Source organism: Candoia aspera, chromosome 2 (assembly GCF_035149785.1).
Source record: "Candoia aspera isolate rCanAsp1 chromosome 2, rCanAsp1.hap2, whole genome shotgun sequence".
Classification (NCBI taxonomy): Eukaryota; Metazoa; Chordata; class Lepidosauria; order Squamata; family Boidae; genus Candoia; species Candoia aspera.
Genome location: NC_086154.1, coordinates 59,753,525 through 59,778,631, shown reverse-complemented (window position 1 = coordinate 59,778,631; position 25,107 = coordinate 59,753,525). Strand labels below are relative to the sequence as shown.

At 41.2% G+C, this 25,107-nt stretch overlaps 1 protein-coding gene across 1 annotated transcript in view; it reads left to right on the top strand.

Moving 5' to 3' along the window:
• The first annotated feature begins 8,430 nt into the window (after positions 1-8,430).
• Positions 8,431-25,107, top strand: part of DOCK3 (dedicator of cytokinesis 3) — a 222,706-nt gene continuing 206,029 nt past the window's right edge. The window contains exons 1-4 of the mRNA XM_063292863.1: positions 8,431-8,434; positions 9,205-9,288; positions 13,489-13,529; positions 23,092-23,147. Coding sequence (XP_063148933.1) covers positions 8,431-8,434; positions 9,205-9,288; positions 13,489-13,529; positions 23,092-23,147 — 185 coding nt within the window. The remainder of the gene's footprint in view (positions 8,435-9,204; positions 9,289-13,488; positions 13,530-23,091; positions 23,148-25,107) is intronic.

Here is a 25,107-nt window from a genome sequence, read left to right as displayed (position 1 = left end):
CTATTTTTTCCCAACATATTTCAGGGAAGTTACCTTCCTGGAAAGCTACAAGTTACTATCACATGTAGTTCTCCAAAGAAGTTCCACCATGACAGGAATCAGTCTATGATGATACCAAAAATCTCCCTGGAATTCTATATTAGCATCAAAGAATCTTCTAGTCTGGCCAAGTCTTGGAAACATTTCTTGGAAATATTTCTCTGTAACAGCCACTAAAGATCACCATCCTCTATGGGAGGTTTAAAATTCTGAGGTATTTACAGCAAGTCTGACCTTGAATCTATGCCCTTTCCTCTTGACAGACTTCAGACTTCTCTCTCAGTGTTGTATCTTTTCTCACAAGAGCTTGGAACCTTTTCTTATTGGTTTCAAACATTATTTTCCTAAGCTTTTCAGTACGTCTCTGCATTGCATTAATTTTTCCTTCAAAACCTCAACTTTTAATGCCTATTTTGTAAGCATTTTACTTATTAATTTCATTATGACCATGTGTTCAAATTCAGTCTGATACGTTGGCTCCCCCAATCTAAATTCCCCTCGATCTGAATCTTGATTGCAGGAGGTCAGAATAATCCACTTCTTTATAATCGTTGCATTACCACCTTCTCGATAACATTGCCTGCAAAGACTAGAGAGGTCTTAAGTCCTTCATAAATAGAGAAATTTCAAATTTTTGGAATGTAATTTAGCAGCATGTTGACACCTTGGTCCCAAGCCTTTCAAAGTTTTAAATGTTAAAATCAGAACTTGTAAGTTTTGCTCACACCACCTCCAAATGGTACATATCAGAGCTGTGGTTGTTAACTGTTGGTTTTTATGTTAATTTTATATTGTTACTTGTGAGTAGCTCAGTGTCTTTGGAAATGGAGTGGCATATAAGCTGCAGTGATATAAGCTTTACCTTTACCTTATAAAATGGGACGCGGTGGCGCTGCAGGTTAAACCGCTGCGCTGCTGAGCTTGCCGATCGGAAGGTCGGCGGTTCGAATCCGCGCGACGGGGTGAGCTCCCGTTGCTAGTCCCAGCTCCTGCTCACCTAGCAGTTCGAAAGCATGCAAATGTGAGTAGATTAATAGGTACCGCTTCGGCGGGAAGGTAACGGCGTTCCATGTCGTCATGCCGGCCACATGACCATGGACGGGTCCTTACGGACAACGCCGGCTCCAAGGCTTAGAAACGGAGATGAGCACCGCCCCCTAGAGTCGGACATGACTGGACTTTACGTCGAGGGAAACCTTTACCTTTACCTTATAAGCTGCAGTGATAGATGGATGCATGCATCAAGCAAGATATGTATAATTAACATTTCCCATCCTGTAATTATAGTCTTTATATTTATTTCTCTTTTTGTATATATAGGTTTAAGAATAGAGAAATATTGTCTCATAAAATATGAAATGAGAGTTGCTTACCCTGATGAGATTTATATAACCATGATGTTTTGCTGCATTTGGATTACTGGGTTTCAGCTATTTTACTAAGAAGTATTTATTATTTATTATTTAATTTACAGGCTGCCCGACTCCCAAATGACTCTGGGCAGCTTACAACTAAGAACCTATATATATTCTCATGGAGAATAACAAGGCTAAGATCCTGTGGGACTTCCAGATCCAGACACACAGGCAGGTACTGGTGAATCAATCAGACATCGTGGTAGTAGACAAGGACCAGAAGACAACAGTGGTGATAGATGTAGTGGTGCCAAGTGACAGCAACATCAGGAAGAAAGAGCATGAGAAGCTGGAGAAGTACCAGGGCCTGAAGGAGGAACTAGAGAGGATGTGGAAAGTAAAAGCCAAGGTGGTCCCAGTGATGGTAGGAACACTTGGGGCTCTGATTCCTAAGCTGGGAGAGTGGCTCCAACAGATCCCAGGAACAACATCAGAGCTCTTTGTCCAGAAGAGTACAGTGTAGGAACAGCTAAGATACTGCGCAGAACCCTCAAACTCCCAGGCCTCTGGTAGAGGACCCAAGGTTGAGGAAGACACACACCACCTGTAGGGGTGAGAAGGGGATATTTTTATATATATTAAAGATACAATTGACTGGATGAGCAAAATATTCAAAACAAAACAAAATAAAATAAAAAAGCAAAGCAAGGCAAAACAACACAAAAGAAAGCAAAACAGGCAAAATGACAAAAAGGGCTCCATAATCGTCCTGTCCCCAAGGCCTTGGAGAGCAACCAGATATTCAATAATTTTGACATAACGGTAGAGCTTACATTAAAAATGTGTGAAAAAATCAGTTAAATGTAATAGATGGAGGAGATACGGATGTGCTGTTAGAGCAGTAATGATGACCCTGGACAATGGATAGAATTTCACCAAATTCAGTCTTCTTCCCCAAAATGTATTACCTATCAGCGGCTATTTTAGCTGATTTGATAAAACCACTTGAGAGGCCAGATAGATCCTTTGATATATTGGGTTATGAGGACCATTGAAAACCTCAGTCACATTCTGAAATTCTACAATAGATACACAAAGAGTAGATACATTAAGCATGTCATTGTAGAAGTATGATCATTCCTACCTGTAATTTCAGACAGTATATTGCTTGTACTGACTTTATTATCTGTGGGCTAATTGTACTATAGGCAAAAATATTGGGGGGGGGATCAGGTTGCATGCTTCTGTTGCAATTTTTGAGTCTAAAGAGGAGACAGGCAGAAACTTCTTATTCTGGTAGTACTTACCTTGTTGTAAACCTTACATGAATTGCTAGACTAGGCTTTTAATTTTTTTCAATATAAATCCAGCACAATGTGTTGAACGTAATCTTTCTTTTGTAAAGAGAGATAACGGATTATTCCTCACTAAATGAATCAGTACAGCTAGCAATTATCTTGCATTATGCAAGTAGAAGAAAAGTACATTTAAAAGGAATGTAATTCTGCTACATAGGTTGTTGTCAAACAGGAGGAATATATTTTATTTATTCTTTTCAGCTCTTCTAAAGGTAAGCCACTGGAGACACATAGTATTTCATAGTATTGTATGCTGTGAAACCTAACTGGGAGGATATAGTTAAACTGTCTATTTTGTTTAGAAATTTTATTAATGCCTATAATTGTATCTGGGAATTGCCTTGTTTATAATGATTATGCCTATCCTGTAAGGTCATTGAGAAAATACCTATTTAAGATTCTACCACCATGTGAGGTGAGGGGGCATAGTTCAGAAGACTGAAAAAGATGAAAAACAAAAAACTCTAGCACATATTCCTGAATATGTATTTACAGGTAGACCTTGCTTACCAACTGCCTCATTCAGTGACCGTTGGAAGTTATAATGGTGCTGAAAAGTAACTTTACAATCAATGCCCGCATTTATGACCTTTGCAGTGTCCCATAGTCACATGATTGCCATTACAGTCACAATGTGTTGTCCTGTGCCTCAGAGGGGGGAAAAAAGAAAAAAAAAACCCCAAGCAGTCTCTTTAGGCAATCTCTTCTGTGTTTGACCCTTTTTTTCCTTCTCCCTGCCCCCTGCCTAGAGTGGAGAGATTGGAGAAGAAGAGATTACAAGAGAGTAAGCAGGCACACAATGGGGAATGTACTGGGCTGTTTCCATAGTGCTCTCCTGGCTCCTGGCGCCACTGCATTCATTTTGATGTATATTCCCCATCGTATGCCTGCTTACTCTCTTGTAATCCCTTGCTGTCCAATGAATATAAATACAAATATTAATTTCCTTCTTGCTAATTATCCCAGTGCCAGGGTGAGCATGCCAAAGGGCAGGGGAATGGTGAAAAAGGGAAGCTGAAGTAAAATCATTGGGAGGTAAACAGAAGCCAGAGGTGTGAAACTGATTAGTCTTGTCAGTTACAGGCAGGTGAGCCAACTATTCCAGGGCTGGGGTGAGTATTCCAAAAGGCAAGGTAGAAGGGGAAAGGAAAGCACAGTCATGGTCACATGATTTCCCACTTAGTGACTGCTTCACTTAACAGAGCTGCTGGTCCCAACTGTGGTCGCTGAATGAAGACTACTTAGTTCTACGGAAATAGACTTCCTGAAGCAAATAATCCTTTATTTCAAGGTTCCTGGACTCTCCAGTTTCTTGGTGCTTCTAAAACTCAAAGGCTGTTTGGGATGTAGAAGCTCCAAATCTTTACCCAACCTCTTGACTTCTACCTTTTTTATCTCTACCAAGAGGGAAAGATAGAGGTTATTTAACTCTGAAAATGTACATGGCAGAGAATCATATCTCCGCCCCTTGCCGCCACCTCCCTGCCTGGCTGGGGATCAAGCAGAGCCCTCCTGGCTGGTGGCGGTCTGAAACCACTGAGGTGGGGTAGGCCCGCCAGGAGCCTGGCACCCAGTGAGGCAATGGCAGTGAGCTTGCATGCAGGATCCCTGGTCAGTGGCAGGCTTAGACTGCTGAAGCGAGGCAGGCTGCCAGGGGCCCAGTGGCCAGTGAGGTGGTGGTGAAGGGCAGAGGCAAGCCCAGCACCAAGAGAGCCCCCGTGCCATGGGGCTTGAGGCTGGCTGGTGGTGGCGAGCCCATCAGAGAGGAAGCAAAGCAAAGAAGATGGCAAAGGTCAGATGATGGCATTAACACTATGAAGAAAAATACAGATAGTCCTTGGGTTACGACCACTCATTCAGAGACCATTCAAAATTACAACGGTGCCAAAGGAGTGGGGCTTATGACCAGTCCTCAAAGTTGCAGCTGTTGTAGCATCCCCACGGTTGCATGAACACAATTCGGGCACTAGGCAACTGGCTTGCAGTTATGATGGTTGAAGCGTCCCGTTGTCACGTGGTCTCCATTTGCAACCTTCCCTGCCAGCTTCCACAAGCGAAGTCAATGGGGAAGCCAGAAGGAGGTTGCAAATCACTCCCACAAGTTGCTCCTGCTCCCGCCACTTTTCCTCCCAAGGGAGGAATGGGGATCTCATGCTCGGTGGTGCCTGCCTGTACTCTGTAGTATGGCCCATGATACCTGTCTGCCCACACCCTGTAGTGCCTGCCCACAGCACTTGCCTGTAGCTCTTGCCCTCCAGCCTGCTTGCCTGGGATGCAGTTTCAGTGCCTCTTCTCACGTTGCGGTCACGTGAGGTCCTCGCTTAGTGACCTGTGCAGTATTTGCTTAAAGATGGTAATGGGGGCTGCAGGGATTGCTGTTGCTAAGCGATGTAGTCATGTGATGTCACACTTTACAACCTCATCACTTAGTAACAGAAATTCCAGTCCCAATTGCTATCATAACCTGAGGACTACCTGCAATGGTAAATTTGAATGCTGGACTTTATGAAGACAGAATGGTACTATGCAATCGGCTGCTCTGGAGAAAATTCAAGGTATATTTGATTGATTCGGTTGATTATATGCCATCAAGTTGTTTGTGGGCACATAGCATTTGATTTTCATCTTTTTATTTTTATACATATTTGGGAGCTTTGGATCATTATTTTATATATTGACATTGTGAGCCATCCAGAGCCTTCATCAGAATACAAGCAAGATTAAAATAAAATAAAAAATGGCTTTTAACATACAATATCTTAGTAACTGACAATATAAAATGAAATAAATAACAATGTTTTACCATTTAAACTGGTGTTCTTCAGCTGAGACATCAACACTGAGAAGGCCATACCTATGATTGCTGCTTGTAAGGTCTCTGTTTGCAGCTAGAAGATTCCAAAGTAATATTTATATTTATTTATTTATATTTCAAATTTCTGTCACCACCCATCTCCCCCAAAGGGGGACTCTGGGTGGTTTACAACAAAATAAACAAAACCATAAGACATAAATTACAATACAAACCATCATTATAAATAGATAAATATAAGATCCATATGGCGAAAAGCTCTCATTCAATAGGGAGGGCACTACGGCGCCAGCCACCCCCAGGAAGAGCTATTGCCCTACCCATCCCAAGCAAGGCGGCAGAACCAGGTTTTCAAATTCTTCCGGAAGGCCAGGAGCGAAGGTAGCCTGCCTCACCTCCGGGGGCAGAATGTTCCAAAGGGTGGGCACCCCTGCAGAGAAGGCTCGCCTCTTGGACCCCGCCAGATGGAATTCCCTTGCCAACGGGGTCTGTAGCATGCCCTCTCTGCATGACTGGCATATGGTGGACTTATATGAATGGTAGAGTGGGGATGCAGAGAATTAAAGTATCCATCATCAACAGTTGCTATGAGGGCAAGAGGTAAGAGGAAATCCAAATCTCTGCTGAGGGGTACAGCAAGTGTACAGCAAGTACAGCAAATGTATAGCAAACTTGAGTCTGATCAGGTATAAATTCTTAGCTACATTCCTGCCAGCTCAAGGACTGTCAACTATCTTCCATAGCTACTGCTTCCTAGAAATACTGTACTATAAAGATACAGCTATGTTTATTCTTGTCTTTGAGGGAACTGAATACCTCCCGCCATAAGTTTTTTTCAGGGATTTTTTCTCTTCTTTTAAACAGAAACAGGGCTTTTTCTCTTCATCCAGGCAATACCAATTTTGGGTGGTTATCAGAACTATGCATGGTATTCAAAGTGCAGCTGTGTTACAGATTGGTATTTTAAAAAACCACATTCACAAGAACTAAAATACAAAGAATTATATTGTAAAATAGGATAGGTAGTGATAGCATACCTAAACTAAATTTTAAAAAAATCACTGCTGCCAATATGCCTCTTCATGATTATTCCAACAAATTGACCCATAGATTACTAGGCATTATAGAAGATTAGATATTCTCAGCGCCACTTTTAATGTGAACCAAAAATTTAGACCATATTAAGGGAAAAGTATCTTTGTAATAAACATTTCTACTTAACCTTCTCTGATAGATTGAACATTCAGCCAAGGCTAAATTTCATACCCTGCCATATCACTGATTAGTTGAATATCCTGCGGCATTCTTCCATGAATAAACTATAACCTGATGGGCAGCTTGTCAGAAGAAAAGTCAATAGCACTTTATTTGGTGGTTCTAGATGTAAGTCGTAGACATTGATATAGAGTCATTATGTAGTAGCAGCAGCAGCAGCAGCAGCTGTTGTTCCTTTATATGCACTTACAACTAAGCACAGTACATGAATAGAATAAAATAAAATAACAGTTGAAACAATAATACATTGTAATTAATCAGAATATAATAACAAAATAAGAAGGCTTTAAACTACAGAGTCTACTACATGTAGTAATAATCTGTGCGCATATAAAATGATAAGCAAGAATCTCTTTCATAGGAGACACTGAAAAGTACTTTTCTGCTTTTTAAAATCTTAACCAATCTCATTCCAAGCTATTCCCGATTTACATATATACTGCAGATTATTCCCTGATACACAAACCATTCTCTCTCAAACATTCTTAGAAGTGCACACAATATGGAAAAAAACTGGAAGTTTGAGCTCAGCAATGATAAATCTATATTTAGAGGTCCTTCGAATGGTCACTCATGCCCTGGTCATCTCCCATATAGACTATTGTAATGCGCTCCACATGGGACTACCCTTGAAGAGTATCTGGAAGCTACAGCTGGTCCAGAATGCAGCCGCGCGGGCAATTTTGGATGCTTCAAGATCAGCACATATAACTCCTTTGCTCCACGAGCTGCATTGGGTTCCAGTTTGCTTCTGGGTCCAATTCAAGGTGTTGGATATCACCTTTAAAGCCCTACATGGCATGGGTCCAGATTACCTAAGGGACCATCTCATCCCCATTACATCAACCCGTCCCACCCGGTCACGCAGAGAGGGCATGCTTCGGACCCTGTCTGTAAGAGAATTCCATCTGGCAGGGTCCAGGAGGTGGGCCTTCTCTGCAGCAGCTCCCGTCCCCCGTGTGGGGGGAGATGGGCGGTCATAAAAATATATTTAAAAAATGTGCTTACTCTACAGCAAGTCCCATTAAAGTCACTGGCTCCTCCTCTTGGGTAGGTAGGTAGATGTTTTCAAGATATTTTCAGGTAGATCTGCATATGATACTGTTAGTCTAGGATTGGAGCTGTTTAGACCAACTTCTTCCATGTAAAATGAAATGGAAACTAAAGATTGGAATATTGAGGACATTTGGCAGAAAATCAGAAATGACTGCTTCTTAGTTGCAGCGCCCACCCTTAGGAACAGCCATCAGAGATCTGGGCAGTACCTTTGCTCCTAAATTTTAGAAGGGCTGTGGAAATGGATCTGTTCAGAAGAAGAGATATTGGGAGCAAATGTCTAGATGGTACGGTGTCTGTTTATACCAATTGTAATAAATACATTTTACTATTATGGAGGTGATCTTTGGTTTACATATACAGTATACATCTTCCTACAACATAACTATAAGGTGTTGATCATAATAGCATTTTTATATTGTCATCCAGTAACATAAATATAGTTTGATCTTGGCATGTTTGAACAAACCAAAGTTTGTCCCAGTCTGATGAACCATACTACTTGCAAATAAAGGAGCTAGGCTGCAGGACAAGGATGAGTAATCTAGGGCTCACTGGATACAAGTGTCTGCCAAATTCTTATTCTGAACCTTTTTCCTGAGTTCTGGAAACTGTATCATAGATACAGTATATGGCAGAAAAATACAAAATCACAAATTCCTAACAGATTTTCAAAATAAAAGCAAAGGAAAAAGGTATAATGTGACATACAACACATCATACAGTTGAAAAGCAGATAAATTTAATAAATTATTGTTATTATGAACTATAGTTTAAGGAACTGAACTGGTTAAAACATGATATGATATGAAATTTAATGGAAATCAAGAAGAAAATGCAGTTATCCATTTTTATTTGATTACTAAAATTGTATTAAAAATGAAATAATTAAAAATTTCGGACTTTAAATATACAAAATGTATTGAATTCTAGAATAGCTGAAAATTGAATTTGTCTGAATATTGTTCACATATAATCCAAGCATATTTGTTTACTTTTTTAGAATAGTGCTAAATTGGATCCAAGTGCAAAAGTTGCCTCCTACTAGTTCAATTATTCTTTGCTTTCTTTAAATTAATGTATAATGTAGGTTAGGTTACTGATTCTTTGAGTTTTGTTTGTCTTAAACTAATAAGGTTACTGATTTTATCTTAATTTATGAATTGTTCTAAAGAGGCATACTATATACATAACTGATGTCTTATTAGAAAAGCATTTTAATTGGAATGTTGTTTCTATTTTATGAGATCAAATAACAATGTACTCTTCAACGTCTAATCTTTTAACATACTGTATTATGTTTCTCTAGTTATATGCAGCTTCCAAGGACATGTGCAGCAAGGCTTGGTTCTAGAACTAGGAGAAACTGTCCAGATCTTGGAAAAATGTGAAGGTATGATATACTGAAAATATTTATTCTGGGGTTTATGAACTGCCCCCATCCACTTACTTTGCCTTTTCTCTTTATTCAGATAGTAGTAATAATCTGTGATCATAATTGTATCTTACTCTATGTGTATATGTTTATAGCCAATGCTACACTAAATACACTGGAGTGTAAACTTTACACTCCCATTCCCTTGTTTCCATTCAGTTGCCACCTTCTGTCTTATAGAGAGGAGAAAGATAAGATAGGAGAAATGAATTTCTGTAATTACTGAGGCTCAGTGTTTTCTACCAGACATTGGGAAGCCAACCATGTTGGAGTTGTCTATCCATTCCCCGAAAGGAGTGCATTTGCAAACCTATGTTTCAATAAATCATTTGAGAACCATGATTATTCAAATGTTAGTAAATCTAATCTGACCCACTTTCTATAAGAAAGACTGAAGCATTATTCGTAATCCTGTCAGAAAGGGGTCAGCATATTTATTAACCATCTGTCTAGAAATATTGGAACTTCATTTTTGGGAGGATGGGGTGTCTAGTGATGGTTTTATCATATTAATCATAAATATATTTAGATTTGTTAATGAGTTACATTCTAAGAGATAGTCCATATTATCTAATACTAGTGACTGATTTCGAAACATTCTTGAAAATATTCTAACTACAGTAAAATTTGTAATAAATAAAGTTGCCAATATGGTATTGACTCTTAGCAGTCACAGAGATCAGTTTGAAAGGTACTTGAGAGAAAATTGTAGGTATGAATTCAGAGTATAAGTTTCAAACTGCTGCAAGGTTAGGATTTGGTACTCATGGTGTTTATGACGTGGCTAGATTAAAGCCTTTGGGACATCTAGTTGCTGATGTTGCCATATACTGTAGGAAAAGAAAATCTAAAGCTGCAAAAATAGAATTACAGTTGTTGTTGTTTATTCGTTCAGTCACTTCTGACTCTTCGTGACTTCATGGACCAGCCCATGCCACAGCTTCCTGTCGGTCGTCAACACCCCCAGCTCCCCCAGGGACGAGTCCGTCACCTCTAGAATATCATCCATCCACCTTGCCCTTGGTCGGCCCCTCTTCCTTTTGCCCTCCACTCTCCCTAGCATCAGCATCTTCTCCAGGGTGTCCTGTCTTCTCATTATGTGGCCAAAGTATTTCAGTTTTGCCTTTAATATCATTCCCTCAAGTGAGCAGTCTGGCTTTATTTCCTGGAGTATGGACTGGTTTGATCTTCTGGCAGTCCAAGGCACTCTCAGAATTTTCCTCCAACACCACAGTTCAAAAGCATCGATCTTCCTTCTCTCAGCCTTCCGTATGGTCCAGCTCTCGCAGCCATATGTTACTACGGGGAACACCATTGCTTTAACTATGCGGACCTTTGTTGTCAGCATGATGTCTCTGCTCTTGACTATTTTATTCAGATTTGTCATTGCCTTTCTCCCAAGCATTAAATGTCCTCTGATTTCCTGACTGCAGTCAGCATCTGCTGTAATCTTTGCACCTAGAAATACAAAGTCTTTCACTGCCTCTACGTATTCTCCCTCTATTTGCCAGTTATCAATCAAGCTGGTTGCCATAATCTTGGTTTTTTTGAGGTTTAGCTGCAAGGCAGCTTTTGCCCTTCCTTCTTTCACCTTCGTCATAAGGCTCCTCAGTTCCTCTTCGCTTTCAGCCATCAAAGTGGTATCATCTGCATATCTGAGATTGTTAATGTTTCTTCCAGCGATTTTAACTCCAGCCTTGGATTCCTCAAGCCCAGCATGTCGCACGATGTGTTCTGCGTACAAGTTGAATACGTAGGGTGAGAGTATACAGCCCTGCCGTACTCCTTTCCCAATCTTAAACCAGTCCGTTGTTCCATGGTCTGTTCTTACTGTTGCTACTTGGTCGTTATACAGATTCCTCAGGAGACAGACAAGATGAGTTTGTATCCCCATACCACTAAGAACTTGCCACAATTTGTTATGGTCCACACAGAATAAAACAGAAATAGATGTTTTTCTGAAACTCCCTGGCTTTTTCCATTATCCAGCAGATCTTGGCAATTTGGTCCCTAGTTCCTCTGCCTTTTCTAAACCCAGCTTGTACATCTGGCAATTCTCACTCCATGAATTGCTGAAGTGTACCTTGCAGGATCTTGGGCATTACCTAACTGGCATGTGAAATGAGTGCCACTGTTCAATAGTTTGAACATTCTTTAGCGTTCCCCTTTTTTGGTATGGGGATATAAGTTGATTTTTTTCCAATCTGATGGCCATTCTTGTGTTTTCCAAATTTGCTGGCATATAGCATGCATTACCTTGACAGCATCATCTTGCAAGATTTTGAACAATTCAGCTGGGATACCATCGTCTCCTGCTGCCTTGTTATTAGCAATGCTTCTCAAGGCCCATTCAACCTCACTCTTCAGGATGTCTGGCTCTAACTCACTGACCACATTGTCAAAGCTATCCCCAGGTTCCAATGGCGTGTTGATCCTTAGAACATCGGATTTGCTGTTCACCACCAGCACTGTCGGCCACTAGCCATCCTTTCGGCTTTGAGCTAGCTGCGTCATCACATCTGGGGCTAGTTGAACTCATCCTCTGTTCCTCCCCGGTAGCATTTTGACCATCGTCCGACCTGGGAGTCTCATCTTCCAATGGTATACCGACATATCTCAGGTTGTACTGATACATTTAGTTTTCATGGCAAGAATACTGGGGTAGGTTGCCATTACCTTCCCCAGGGATCGCATTCAGTCTGACCTCTCTGTCATGACCTTCCCATCTTGGGTGGCCCTTCACTGTTTAGCTCATGGCGTCATTGAGATGCTCAAGCTGCAGCACCACGACAAGGTAACGATCCTTTGCTGAAGAAGATTTACAGTAGGAACATGGAATTTAAGAAGTATGAACACAGGAAAGGTCAACAAAGTTAAAGATGAAATAAAATGACAACAAATTGTTATTTTAGGCATCAGTGAATTGAGATGGACTGGGACTGGACACTTTTAATCAGAAGATCGCACTGTTTATTACTCAGGACAAAAAAAAAGAGGAAGGAATAGCATTGCTTTTATAGTTAGGAAGGGTATAGCAAGAACACTGCTTGGCTACAATGCAATCAATGACCGAATAGTATTGATTAGACTTCATGGACAACCCTTTAATATGACAGTCATTCAAGATTGAGCTCCAACTACTGATGCAGAAGAAGAGGAGGTTGATGAGTTTTATGATCAAATTCAATTTGAAATTGACAGAACATGCAAGTAAAATGTGCTGCTTGTGATTGGCGACTGGAATACCAAAGTTGGAAACAGGAAAGAGGAATATGTAGTTGGGTTTTATGGCTTAGGAAAGTGAAATGAAGCAGGAGACTGACTTAAAAATTTCTGCCATTCCAATGATTTCTTTGTAGCTAATGCTGTCTTCAAAGAACCAAAACATTTTTATCAATGACTTGGAGTTGGGGGAACATTTACCAAGTTTGCAAATGACACAATGCTCGGAAAAGTGACAAATACTTTATAATAGAGACAGAAGATTAAAAAAAATACCTAGACAGGCTTGAGCAGTGGCCCAAAATGAATAGAATGAATTTAACAGGGAGAAATGTTAAGTTCTGAATCTGGATAAGAAAAACAAAAGACAAAATGATCTTGTGGTTCATTAACAATAGTATAAAGCCCAGATCATAGGAAATAATTGTTTTCATCTAGTCTGTCCTGGTCAAACGTCTGGACAAACTTCCTGAGAGTACAAATTGTCAGACAGTGGATCAAGTTGTCATGTATTCTTTGCTGGAGGTTTTCAGTGTCATCTGTTAGAGGTGCTTTAGCAGATCATTTACCAAGCAGGAGGTACCCTCCACCTCTGTGATTCTATAAAATAATAGGCAGGTAATGTTCCAATTAACAGCTGTTTTCATTAAAAGAGAAGAAATGAGACAGCAACTCAATGTAGTAAATAGAAATTTTCCTATTTCCAAGTAATTCCATTTTTATTTGGGGGATTATGACTATTCGGATAGCAGCATCATTAGATGATCACTTTGTCAGAATAAAAACTAAAACCCAGAGCTCTAATTAGAGATATTGCTGGAATATCATATGAACCTCTCACAATTAATGAAAAGAACAAAATTTGTAATTGTTAACGTGTTTTTAATAATTTTATAAAGATTATATCTTAATTGAATTTATTTCATTTTATTTTAGGTTGGTACAGAGGAATTTCAATAAAGAAACCTGGCATAAAGGTAAGTTTAGATGCTGCTTTTAATAAAAACAATATCAAGAATGATACACCCTTTCAAATAATCTTACAAAAACCCTGGTAAATGTTGACCTGAAGTAATGGAACAGTTTTCTGTATTGTTAATAAATCCAGCAGAATATTTAGGGTTGACTTAAGCTCTCTGTACAGTTATAATAATCTTATAAAAGAGCAGTTATTAATCATGAAAATTGAAATCTATACTTTTTGTAAATCTTTAAAAAATGTCTTTGATGTGAAAACATCATTTTTGTCCACTTTCAAATAATTCTGTTGGGAGATTAATGTGCCTTCTAAATATTTCTTCAAAGATGACATAGTTTCTCTTCTACAGTCACTCTATGCTTCCTCTTGTTTCTTTAATTTTTTCCTTTTCTTCCATGTCTGTTTTTCCTCCAAGATCTGTTCTTTGATACTACCAAAAAAACCATCTGCCCCTCATTCAGAACCTCTCAACACCTTTGTATATGTTGCTAATTCTATTAGTCTTTAATGGTAACAAATCATTAATGCCTTTAGATGTACAGCTAGGTCACATTTAATATCAGTTTGAATAATGTGATAGTGGATTTAGCACAAATTGTACAATGATACCAGGTCGCATTTAAAGTGAACCAAGATTCAGTTAATGTGAGGCCAGAGTATGTGCAGCTGAGGTTGTTGGGATAATCTCAACTGCAGTTAGTATCCTGCAACTAGCGTTTCAGATGCTGCTACTGCACTTGTTTATCTTCACGTGTGCATGTGCATGTGCTGCTGCCTGCTGTTTGCATGATTTGTTTTAATTGTTTTAATAAGCGCCCTTAACAAAATGGACAAAAGGAAGATTCCTTCAGATGAAAATACTACAAGCACAAAAAAAGAGAGGTTTGTTATTACATTTTCATTGCCTATTTCCATTGAGCTGGAACCAATTACCATATTTTATATATAATTATAACTTTGAATAGTGCAAATTCAAATAATGTGACCACTTCATGGGATTCATTATCTGCATTAATCAGGACCTAGCTATATATGCATTCCTTTGCCATGTGTTAGTATGAGGAGACTTATGCTTAAACCAAGTCTTTGAAACAGTCCATGGAAGGACAAACCGTGGAGGGACAGACTGGCTGACCAGGTTATAAGCCCCTGTGTTCCTTCCTCCCCTCCCTTCTTGGCCCTCCTCCATCGTCAGGGCAACCCAGCTGCCAATCAAACAGCAATGTTGAGGTGAAAGAAGGAAGAAGGGAAGGAGGAAAACAAGCTCCTCTGCCTAGGAGCTCTGCTGCCACAGCCTCATGAGGAAGGGGCTGAATAAACAGAGCTAAAGCCCAGGAGCTTTGGACAGAGTACAGAGCAAATTAAAAGATAGACAGCCCTTATGAGAAGAGGCAAAAGGAAAAGAGGTAGCAGCTGATAAAACTGGGGAGAGAAAGGCGTTTTATTTCCTTCCCTCAGACTGTCATGAGGTAAAAGTTCTTCAAGCTATTTTCTTCAGATGGAATAAAGATTTGGAAGAAGGGAGAAGAATCAAGAAACCCAGCTAGCTCTATAGAGAGTAACAATAGAGGTATATAGGGATTAAGACAACAGAAATATAGGCCAGCAATAAACAAATATATTGGAGATACAGAATAGAAAAATATGAGAATATAGTGAAATTGGACTTTAAAGAGCTTATAGAAAATAGATGGTTAAAGTAGAAACTAGTTTTACTATTTAAATTCATTTCTACACTAGTTTTCAACTTCAATTTTTTTGGGGGGTAAGGTTTCCTTTTGTAAAATAGGTGTCTCCCCAGCCACTGAAGGGAGATACAAAAACCCAGTCAATTGTCCAAATTTCCACTGCTTTGTATCTATTAAGTCTGGGTCAATCTGGTTATTGGTGGTTATAAAAGAACCTGCAATGCAGATGTTTTTCTGAAAAGATATGTATCAGATACCAATCATGCTTGGGTTTCCAAATGGCCCAGTCACTTTTTAATCTGATCTCATCTTGTTCCCATTTATTCATTCATATCACTTAGCAGAATAATTCCCCCTCACCCCCCACCCTCAGATTACGTTCAGATTACAATTTTTCCCAGAACTTATATTTGGTTCTTCCATTATCACCATTCACTGAAGTGCAATGTGCAACATTCACAAACCTATGGATTCCTGATTTCACACACAATCATAACAGCCTAGATGATATCTCCTTATATTTCCTGACATACATTTTAGCTCTTTCATTCATAATTAAATGTACATCTTTTCTTCCTTGCATGTATTTATCAACATCATTCCTCAAAACCAGACACCTTTATTCTTCCCCTTTCTCTTAGTTTCAGACACACATATTTCTTTCTTTCATTTTATTTGTAAATTCATGATCTTTATCTCTTTCCTGCCCCTTACTTTGGAGCCACTGTATAAGGACTGGAAGAATCTTGGAACAGTACTTATCTCAGGCTTTCCCCATCTTGTGCATTTTCAAAAAGTGGGAGACAAGCAAAGTTGGTTCTTGGGAATCTCATACTTGAAGATGCTCCTTGAGAACCAGTTGATGTCTGTGGAAAAGTTGGGAATTTGGCTCAGGCCTTTGAATAGATGACTGGAATCAAAGCTTGTAACGATTGCCTAAACCCAAATACTCAGTCTCACAAGCTCGGGCTTAAAGATAACTGATTTATTAAAGGAATAGTATGCAAATACAGAGAAAGCTGAGAATGAGCAAAAGCGCGCCAAATACAAACTTAAAAGCCTTGCTTGTAAGCAGATCCCGCCCCATCGCCCGTCAGGACGCTCCCCCTCCCAGGTGCTAGAAGCCATTAGACGCGCCTGGGAAAGTAACCTTGAACAGGAGCGCAAACCCAAACATGCATTCCAAGCCCTCCAAACAACGGAGGGCGAAGGAATGGAAAAACCCCGGGTGAAGGAACACGGAACAGAAAAAGACATGTGAAACGTTACAATGTTAACCAGACATTGGAATGAGAACATGACATATTGCCCCCCCAGAAGAAACTAAGGAGCCGGTTTGTCAGGATAGGCAGAGTGGAATTGGGTGATGAGATGAGGGGAATGTACGTCTGGAGCGGCAACCCATTCAGGATGAGGGAAATGTTTCCAGCGGACGAGGTACTGTAAACGGGAGCGCAGGCGGCGGGAGTCGAGGATGGATGCCACCTCGAAGTGTTGCTGGTTGTCAATCATGAGGGGAGGTGGAGGAACGGGTTGTGGATGCCAACGGTCCGACGACAGGCAGGGTTTGAGTAAACTACAATGGAAAACAGGGTGTAAACGTTTAAGGTTGTGGGGCAAATCAAGTTTAAACGTAACAGGGTTGAGCTGAGCAACAATTGGAAAAGGTCCGACAAATTTAGGGCCAAGTTTCTTAGACGGTTGTGGGGACTTGATAAATTTAGTTGATAAGTAGACTTTATCCCCGACCAGAAAGGATGGTTCCGGGGAACGCTTTGCATCGGCATGGCGTTTATAGGTAGCCTGGGCATGGTGAAGAGCCAGTAGAATATTAGACCATGAGTCTTTAAGAGAGTCTGCCCAGTCAGCAAGGGTGGCAGGTAGCGGTTGAGGATGAGGAAGTTCAGGAATAGGAACAAAGTCACGTCCAAAAACTGTTTTAAAGGGAACTTGGCCAGTGGTTTGATGAACGGAATTGTTGTAAGCGACCTCAGCAAATGGGAGTAAATCGACCCAGTTGTCTTGTTGGTAGTTAACAAAAGCTCTGAGATATTGTTCCAATGTAGAATTAACCGCCTCTGTAGATCCGTCCGTTTCCGGATGCCAGGCGGTAGAAAGCGACTGTTTTGTACCTAAAAGTTTTAAAAATGCCCGCCAAAATTGTGACGTAAATTGTGTACCTCTGTCACTCACCAAACGGGCGGGGATACCGTGGAGGCGGTACACGTGGATGAGGAAGAGGCGTGCCAGCTGTTGGGCGGTGGGGATAGACGCACAGGGGATAAAGTGGGCTTGTTTGGAAAAAAAGTCTTTGACGACCCAAATGACAGTTTTGCGTTGACTAGGGGGTAGATCAACGATAAAGTCCATGGAGATGTCCTGCCAAGGGACAGATGGAGTGGCAACAGGTTGAAGGAGACCTTGGGGTTTGCCTGGTTTGCGCTTTATCGCCGCACATACAGGGCATGCAGTGACATACTCCTTTAAATCCTTGAGTAAAGTTGGCCACCAGAATTGCCGGCGAACAAGGTGCAAAGTTTTTACGTAGCCAAAGTGTCCAGCTAGCTTGTCATCGTGGCAGCGCTGGAGTATGGTTTTCCGCATTGCCTCGGGGACATAGAGACGATCGTTGCGCCAGGCAAAATTATCGGTGAAAGTTAAAAGGTGTCTATTGGTTTGCAACCAAGTATCTGTCTTAAGGTGGGAAAGCAACTGTTGTTGCAAATCGGAAGGAATTGACAAGTGCGGCGAGCGGCTGGAAGGCAAAGCGGCCAGAGGCTGATTTGATTGCGCTCGGGTCTGGCTGCGAGTTACTGCTGCCAAACTTAATTGTTTGTCGGTCCAGACGGTACCTTGGACCGTTGGCCCTGGGCCAGCATCTTGGGGTCTGCGCGAGAGTGCATCAGCTAAAAAGTTTTTCTTGCCTGGTATAAATTTAAGGGTGAAGTCGAAGCGGCTGAAAAACTCAGCCCAGCGGAGCTGTTTGGGACTGAGTTTTCGACTGGTGCTTAGAGCTTCTAGGTTTTTATGGTCAGTCCAGACTTCAAAAGGGTTTGAAGTGCCTTCCAATAGGTGTCGCCATGTTTCCAAAGCCGTTTTTACAGCAAAAGCCTCTTTTTCCCAAACGTGCCATCTTCTCTCTGTTTCAGTGAATTTGCGAGAGAGGTAGGCACAGGGTTTTAAAGCGCCAGATTGGTCAGCTTGTAGCAGAATTGCTCCTATGGAAAAATCAGAAGCGTCGACTTGTAGAACGAAAGGTTTAGAGGGGTTTGGATGCTGTAAAATTGGTTCTGTGGTAAAGATTTGTTTGAGCGCTTCGAACGCTTGCTGACAGGCTGGAGTCCATTTAAGGAGTGCGCCTGGGTTCTTTGAACGTCGCGTATCCCCCTGTCCTTTAGTTTTTAACAGTTCAGTAAGGGGGAGGGCGATTTCTGCAAAATTTTGGGCGAATGCCCGATAGAAATTAGAGAATCCAAGGAAACTTTGTAATTGTCTCCTGGTACGGGGAGGCTCCCATGCCACAATAGCTTCTACTTTTGCAGGGTCCATTTCAATGCCCTGAGCTGAAATTCGGTACCCTAGGTAATCAATTTGCGACTGATGAAAGGCACATTTTGACAATTTTGCGTACAACTCTGCCTTTTTCAACTTAGCCAGTACCTGACGCACCAAGTGGATATGTTCTGACATGGTTTCAGTATAAATCAATACATCATCCAAATATACCAGTACCCCCTTAAATAGGTGGTCATGCAAGACCTCATTGATTAGTTGCATAAAAACCCCAGGTGCCCCAGACAAACCGAATGGTAAGACGTTATATTGGAAAGCCCCAAGAGGACAGTTAAACGCTGTTTTCCACTCATCCCCTTTCCTTATGCGAATGCGAAAATAAGCTTCTCTCAAATCCAGTTTTGAGAAAATTTTGCCCCTGGCCAGATGTGATAACATATCTTTGATCAGGGGCAAAGGATATTTATTTAATATTGAGACCGCATTGAGCCCGCGGAAATCGGTACAAAGCCTTAATGACCCATCCTTTTTTGGCCGGAATAGGACAGGAGCTCCTACCGGGGAATTTGCCGGCTCAATGAAACCCCTAGCCAGGTTTTTGTCGATGAACTCCCTTAGCGTGGTAAGCTCTTTGGGAGACATGGGGTATATTTTTGGGTGAGGCAATTTTACATTTGGTAAAAATTCAATGGCACAGTCCGTTTTTCGGTGGGGTGGTAAGCGATCCGCTTCCTTTTCCCCAAACACTTCAGCAAAATCCTGATACTGATTGGGTAGTCCCTCAAGAGGTTGAAGCGTTTGCACAGTGGTATACGCTACCCCTCCACCCTCCATGTCCTCCAGTAGGTCCTTTTCGGGTACTTTGTAAAATCCATCTGCAAACGTCACAGTTCTATGCAGCCAGTTGATGAAAGGGTTTTGTTGCACAAACCAAGGCATCCCCAAGATTACCAGAGGACCCCCCACTGGAGCTACCACAAATGGCAGCTTTTCCTGATGGGAGCCCATCTGCAAGGCGACCAGTCCCGTGGAAAGATTGACTGCTTTCCCTCCCGCCATAGTTCCATCCAATTGGGTGAAAATCATGGGTCTTGGCAAAGGGAACGTGGGCAGTTCCAGAGCCGCTACTACATCAGGGTGCATTAGGGAACGGGAGCAACCCGAGTCTAGCATGGCCCACACTTCCACCGTTTTGGTTTTTGAGCTCAGTTTAACTTTAACAGTCAGTGTGGGGAAGTTTCCACTCACCGAATCATGGTTACGCCCGGTTTCTTCCACCTGCCCTAGGGCGCCCTTCAGGGCAGGTGGTAGGCTTTTCCCGCCGGCTGTTCGAACTGCAACTCTTCCTCCTCTTCTCCGAAGGGAAGGTCTGGGGGGTCCAGTTCCGCGAGGGCTGCCTTCAGTTTTCGCGGTGGAGCAGGAGCAGGCGTCTTTACCGTGGGTTTCGTCTGTCGTTCCTCTGGACGGCGTCTCGGGCACGACGTGGCTCGATGCCCTTCTTTCCCACATCGGAGGCACTGACCCTTGGAGAACCGTTGCTCCCTCTCTTCTTCCCAGGTTTTCGGTTTGGGGCGGCTGGCAAGTCCAGATGTGCGCGCCCCTCTAGCGAGACGTGTTTGTCTAAGCTCTTTGGTATGGGCATAGGTTCGTAGGGCATTTTCTGCGCTTCCTGCCAACTGAATCCACCCATATAGCGTTTTAGGGTCATCTCTGCCCAGAGCCCATCGAAGGATTTCGGGTTCAAGCCCCTGCTTGAACAATTCGATGATTGTTGGCTCAGACCAGTCTTCCACCTTTCCTGCCAAAGCTTTAAACTCCAACGCATATTTGGCAACTGAGAGGGACCCTTGGTAGAGTTTCCGCAGGTCATTTTTGGCCGTTTCTTGAGCTAGGGGGTCTTCGAAATGCTCTTTAAGTGCCCACAAAAAGTCATCGAAGTCCTCTAACTCAGTTGCCTCAGCTTGGCATAGTTGCACATACCAATCCGCTGCCTTTCCTCTCAGCTTGTTGGCAATGAAATTAACCTTGCCATGTTCAGACCGAAAGTTTCGACCCCAATCTTCTATATAGTGCTTGGCATTAGTAATAAAGAAGGAGAGCGTTGTGGGGTCCCCATCGAACTTCACTCCAAATGGTGGGAAGGTTCTTGCCGGCTCAGCTGGCTGTGGCGGTGCCGCGAATGTCAGCGTGCGCCGAGCCCCCATGGGTGGTCGATCCCTAGGAGGTCTTGCCTCTCGCTCCCCCCCTTGACGGTCTGATCGAATCTTGCTTCTCCCCCGGGTCGACATGGTACTATGCCTGGGGTACTGTGACGGCTCTTCTTCCCAATCCTCCGGGGTGGGCTCTGCCTCTCTGGGTAGATCCTCTTTGGGTAGATCCTTGAGGATCGTCACTATTAAATCCATTTTATCTTCTAATGCCCTCATACGGGCCGGAGTGACCGGCTCCTCCGAGGGTTGGTTGGTTACCACCACCCTCGGTGACAAGGGGACTTCATGCTCCCAGGTCAATTGTGGAGACCCCCTCCCCTGTGCTCTTTCCATGACAGTTCTATGTTCACTCCTGAGACTCTCCTGCATGGATATCAGCAGCTCGTCCAATTGGATATCTCGCAACTCCCGACGTGCTGCTCTTTGCGCTCTCGAAGTTAGCACTGGCCGGCTTTTGGCCGCCTCCCGCTCTTCTTCGCTTCCCTCACTTGCGCGAAGTTGAGGTTCTGTCATCGCTAGCGTTCCCTCTTATCCAATGATTGGATGGGGCTAGCGGACAATGGATAAAATGATTCTCAGCTTTATGTAACGATTGCCTAAACCCAAATACTCAGTCTCACAAGCTCGGGCTTAAAGATAACTGATTTATTAAAGGAATAGTATGCAAATACAGAGAAAGCTGAGAATGAGCAAAAGCGCGCCAAATACAAACTTAAAAGCCTTGCTTGTAAGCAGATCCCGCCCCATCGCCCGTCAGGACGCTCCCCCTCCCAGGTGCTAGAAGCCATTAGACGCGCCTGGGAAAGTAACCTTGAACAGGAGCGCAAACCCAAACATGCATTCCAAGCCCTCCAAACAACGGAGGGCGAAGGAATGGAAAAACCCCGGGTGAAGGAACACGGAACAGAAAAAGACATGTGAAACGTTACAATGTTAACCAGACATTGGAATGAGAACATGACAAAGCTCCTGGTCAGATAACTTGGAATGAGGATTTGAGGAGGGGAGTTAATTTTCCTTTCTTGGTGGTATTCCATATGCTGCCAAGAAGAGCCAAAAGCATTTCTATGCCCTGTTTCTGAATTAGTGCAATGGTTAGCAAACAGTTGTGCCTAGTTTACAGTATAGTACTCTGATTAGCTCTGATTTGTACAGAATATTCAGATATGATAAAGTCTTACTGGAATTGTGGAAATTTAAATTACTTAGCTGACTATTTAGTGCCTTAGAGATTTTCGAAAACTGTTTAGTACATATTTAACATACTGTGAAAAGCATCAAAATGTTTGGGATCCAGATCTTATAATAATTAATTATTTATTCTTAATGGAGACATTGATTGCCATGCTGAGTGAAATATAATTCATTATGCCTACCTGATTTGTGAAAATGGCATAATACTGGATTTTTAATTTCTGCAGTTTACATATAAGAGAGACACAATGTATGGAAGTTCTTACCAGGCACACATCATTCTTTCTGAATAAGATTATATATATTTATAATAAACAATTGCTAAATAAGACCAGAATTATTAACCATTTACTACTTCTAGTAATATATAAGCTGATGTTTCCCCAGTAAAGTCTGTAACAATAGTTCCCAATGTAAACTATTTAATTTCTAGTCTTAATTCTTAAAATTAATTTTACTAAAGAAAAATCATGGAGCTGGCTGCTTAGAACATTTTGATACTGAATAAAATTTGTAGAAGAATAAAAATGTTCTGTAAGTCTTTTTTATTATTTGATTTATTGTATAAAATAATGGTTTGTGTCAAATGATATTACTTTATGGAAGTAATTAACAATTGCAGGTTTTAGCAAAACTAAATGTATTGATTTCAGAATTCCCAATCTGTCAGCATATACCAAACTATTTACTTAAGTAGGATTGTTAAACTGTATTTATAAAAAACTTACAGACCCATCACATTTCATTTTGGGGTAAACAACATAATGCAAAATACAGAAAAACAACAAGAACTTAGAGGCACCAGATTAAAAAAGAAAAGAAAAGGAATTCTGTATCTGGTTTTACCAAATGGGCTGATAAATACTTATTTCTGTTACCTGTCACAGCTTTGGTCAATTGAAGCTTTCACTGAATGCTTCTTGTTAAAATAAATATAATGCATTTTTTCTTTCAGGGGATCTTTCCTGCAAATTACATTCACTTGAAAAAGGCACTTGTCAGTAACAGAGGGTGAGTATGCACTTCAATTATCAAGAAATTGATATATCTGACAAATAGGTAGGTATCTATTAGCATTATTAAATATATTCTTCATTTAAACTACTTTTCATGTAACGTTTAATATGTTAATCTAAAGCTGAAACTCTAATGTTATTCTATAAAACTATATGTGTTCTACAAGTAAGTCCAAGCAAAAATTACATCTAATTTCTCTTCTAACTTTTGTGCTAAATGAAATACATGAGGAAAATAGTTAAAAAGCATTTAAGGATAATGGATTAGTCTTTATTCGTCAGAATGATTCCTTATCAGGAAACTTGACAGGAATGCTGTTCTTCTTTACAGCTATGTGATATATCTATGAAAGCAATGCTATTGCATATTAACTAGACTATTTATTAATTAGTTAATGGTAGGTAGACCAGACCAGAAAATCAACTCCAAAGGAAAACTAAAACTACTTTTATTGAGATTGGCTATAATAACAGAATCTTGCAAGTCTGATTGTGCTATATCTCCTCTCCCTTCTTATACTCCAATGAATTAGGGAGGCATCTGCCAGAGCCACTTCTGAATGTTATCTCATTGCTCTGGTCTTAAAAAAAATTTTCAGTCCCTTTTGTCTAGGTAATGATTTGATTGATTGATTGATAAATAAATAAATAAAGGTTCTTGAATATTTCTGTCAAGATGATCTTCCTTACTCTCTATAATGTTACTGCATTTATTCCATTCCTCCTTTTCTGTCAGCATTCAAAGTAGAGTAACTTAGGTTCTAATTCCCCATAAGAGGTATTTCAAACATACCATAACTAGGTATATTTGACTGAGAGAGAGAGACAAGACACATGTGTTCTTGAATCTGCATCTTTCTGGTCAAAGTCCAACATCTCAACCATCACACTACACGGACTCCCAAATACTGAAGGCACAGAAGAAGGGCTAATAATATATTTGTTATTACTAAGGAGTGTATTCATTTCTGTTCAGTTTTTTGTGTACCACTTGATAAACAACATTGTAGAGTAATAGTAAAGGTAAAGGTTTCCCTTGACGTAAAGTCCAGTCGAATCCGACTCTAGGGGGCGGTGCTCATCTCCGTTTCTAAGCCTTGGAGCCGGCGTTGTCATAGACACTTCCGGGTCATGTGGCCAGCATGACGACTCGGAACGCCGTTACCTTCCCGCCGAAGCGGTACCTATTGATCTACTCACATTTGCATGTTTTCGAACTGCTAGGTGAGCAGGAGCTGGGATTAACAACGGGAGCTCACCCCGCCGCGCGGTTTCGAACCGCCGACCTTCCGATCGACAGCTCAGCGGTTTAACCCGCAGCGCCACTGCGTCCCATTGTAGAGTAATACATGGCTATTTAAAATAGAAATGTGGAATGATGAAGATGATGATGATGATGATGATGATGATGATGGTAATAGCAGCAAGGTTTTAAAATAACAGCAACAAATAAGGAACAATCCAGTTATACGACAAAAGTGGGCATTCATGAATTGCAAAGCAGATTGGAATAGGCTAGTACTTTCAACCCATTTGCAAACAGTCAGAGAGGGAACCACACATTCATCCTGTGTAAGATACAAGGTTGGACCCACTACAGAAAAGGGCCTTACCAACCGAAGATATTTTAGCAGACAAGTGAACAGTACCTTTGATGGATTTTACACTGGATAGGTGTCTATATAAACTTGTCACAATGCATATAGGGTTTCAAGGTGAACTTCAGCATTTAAAACTGGACCTGGAAACAAACTGGCAACTAGATTTTTATTGCTGTTATGAAGTTCTTGGACATACTTGATTTTTAATACACTGAACTTTGATCACAATAATAAATTTGATTTGGTTTTAAAGAAATGGATAAAAATTGTAACTGCCTCTTGTGAGAAAATTTGCATGCAGCATTGTAACCCATTGTTCAGTGTAGGTTAATGAGATAAGTGATACAGTTGATG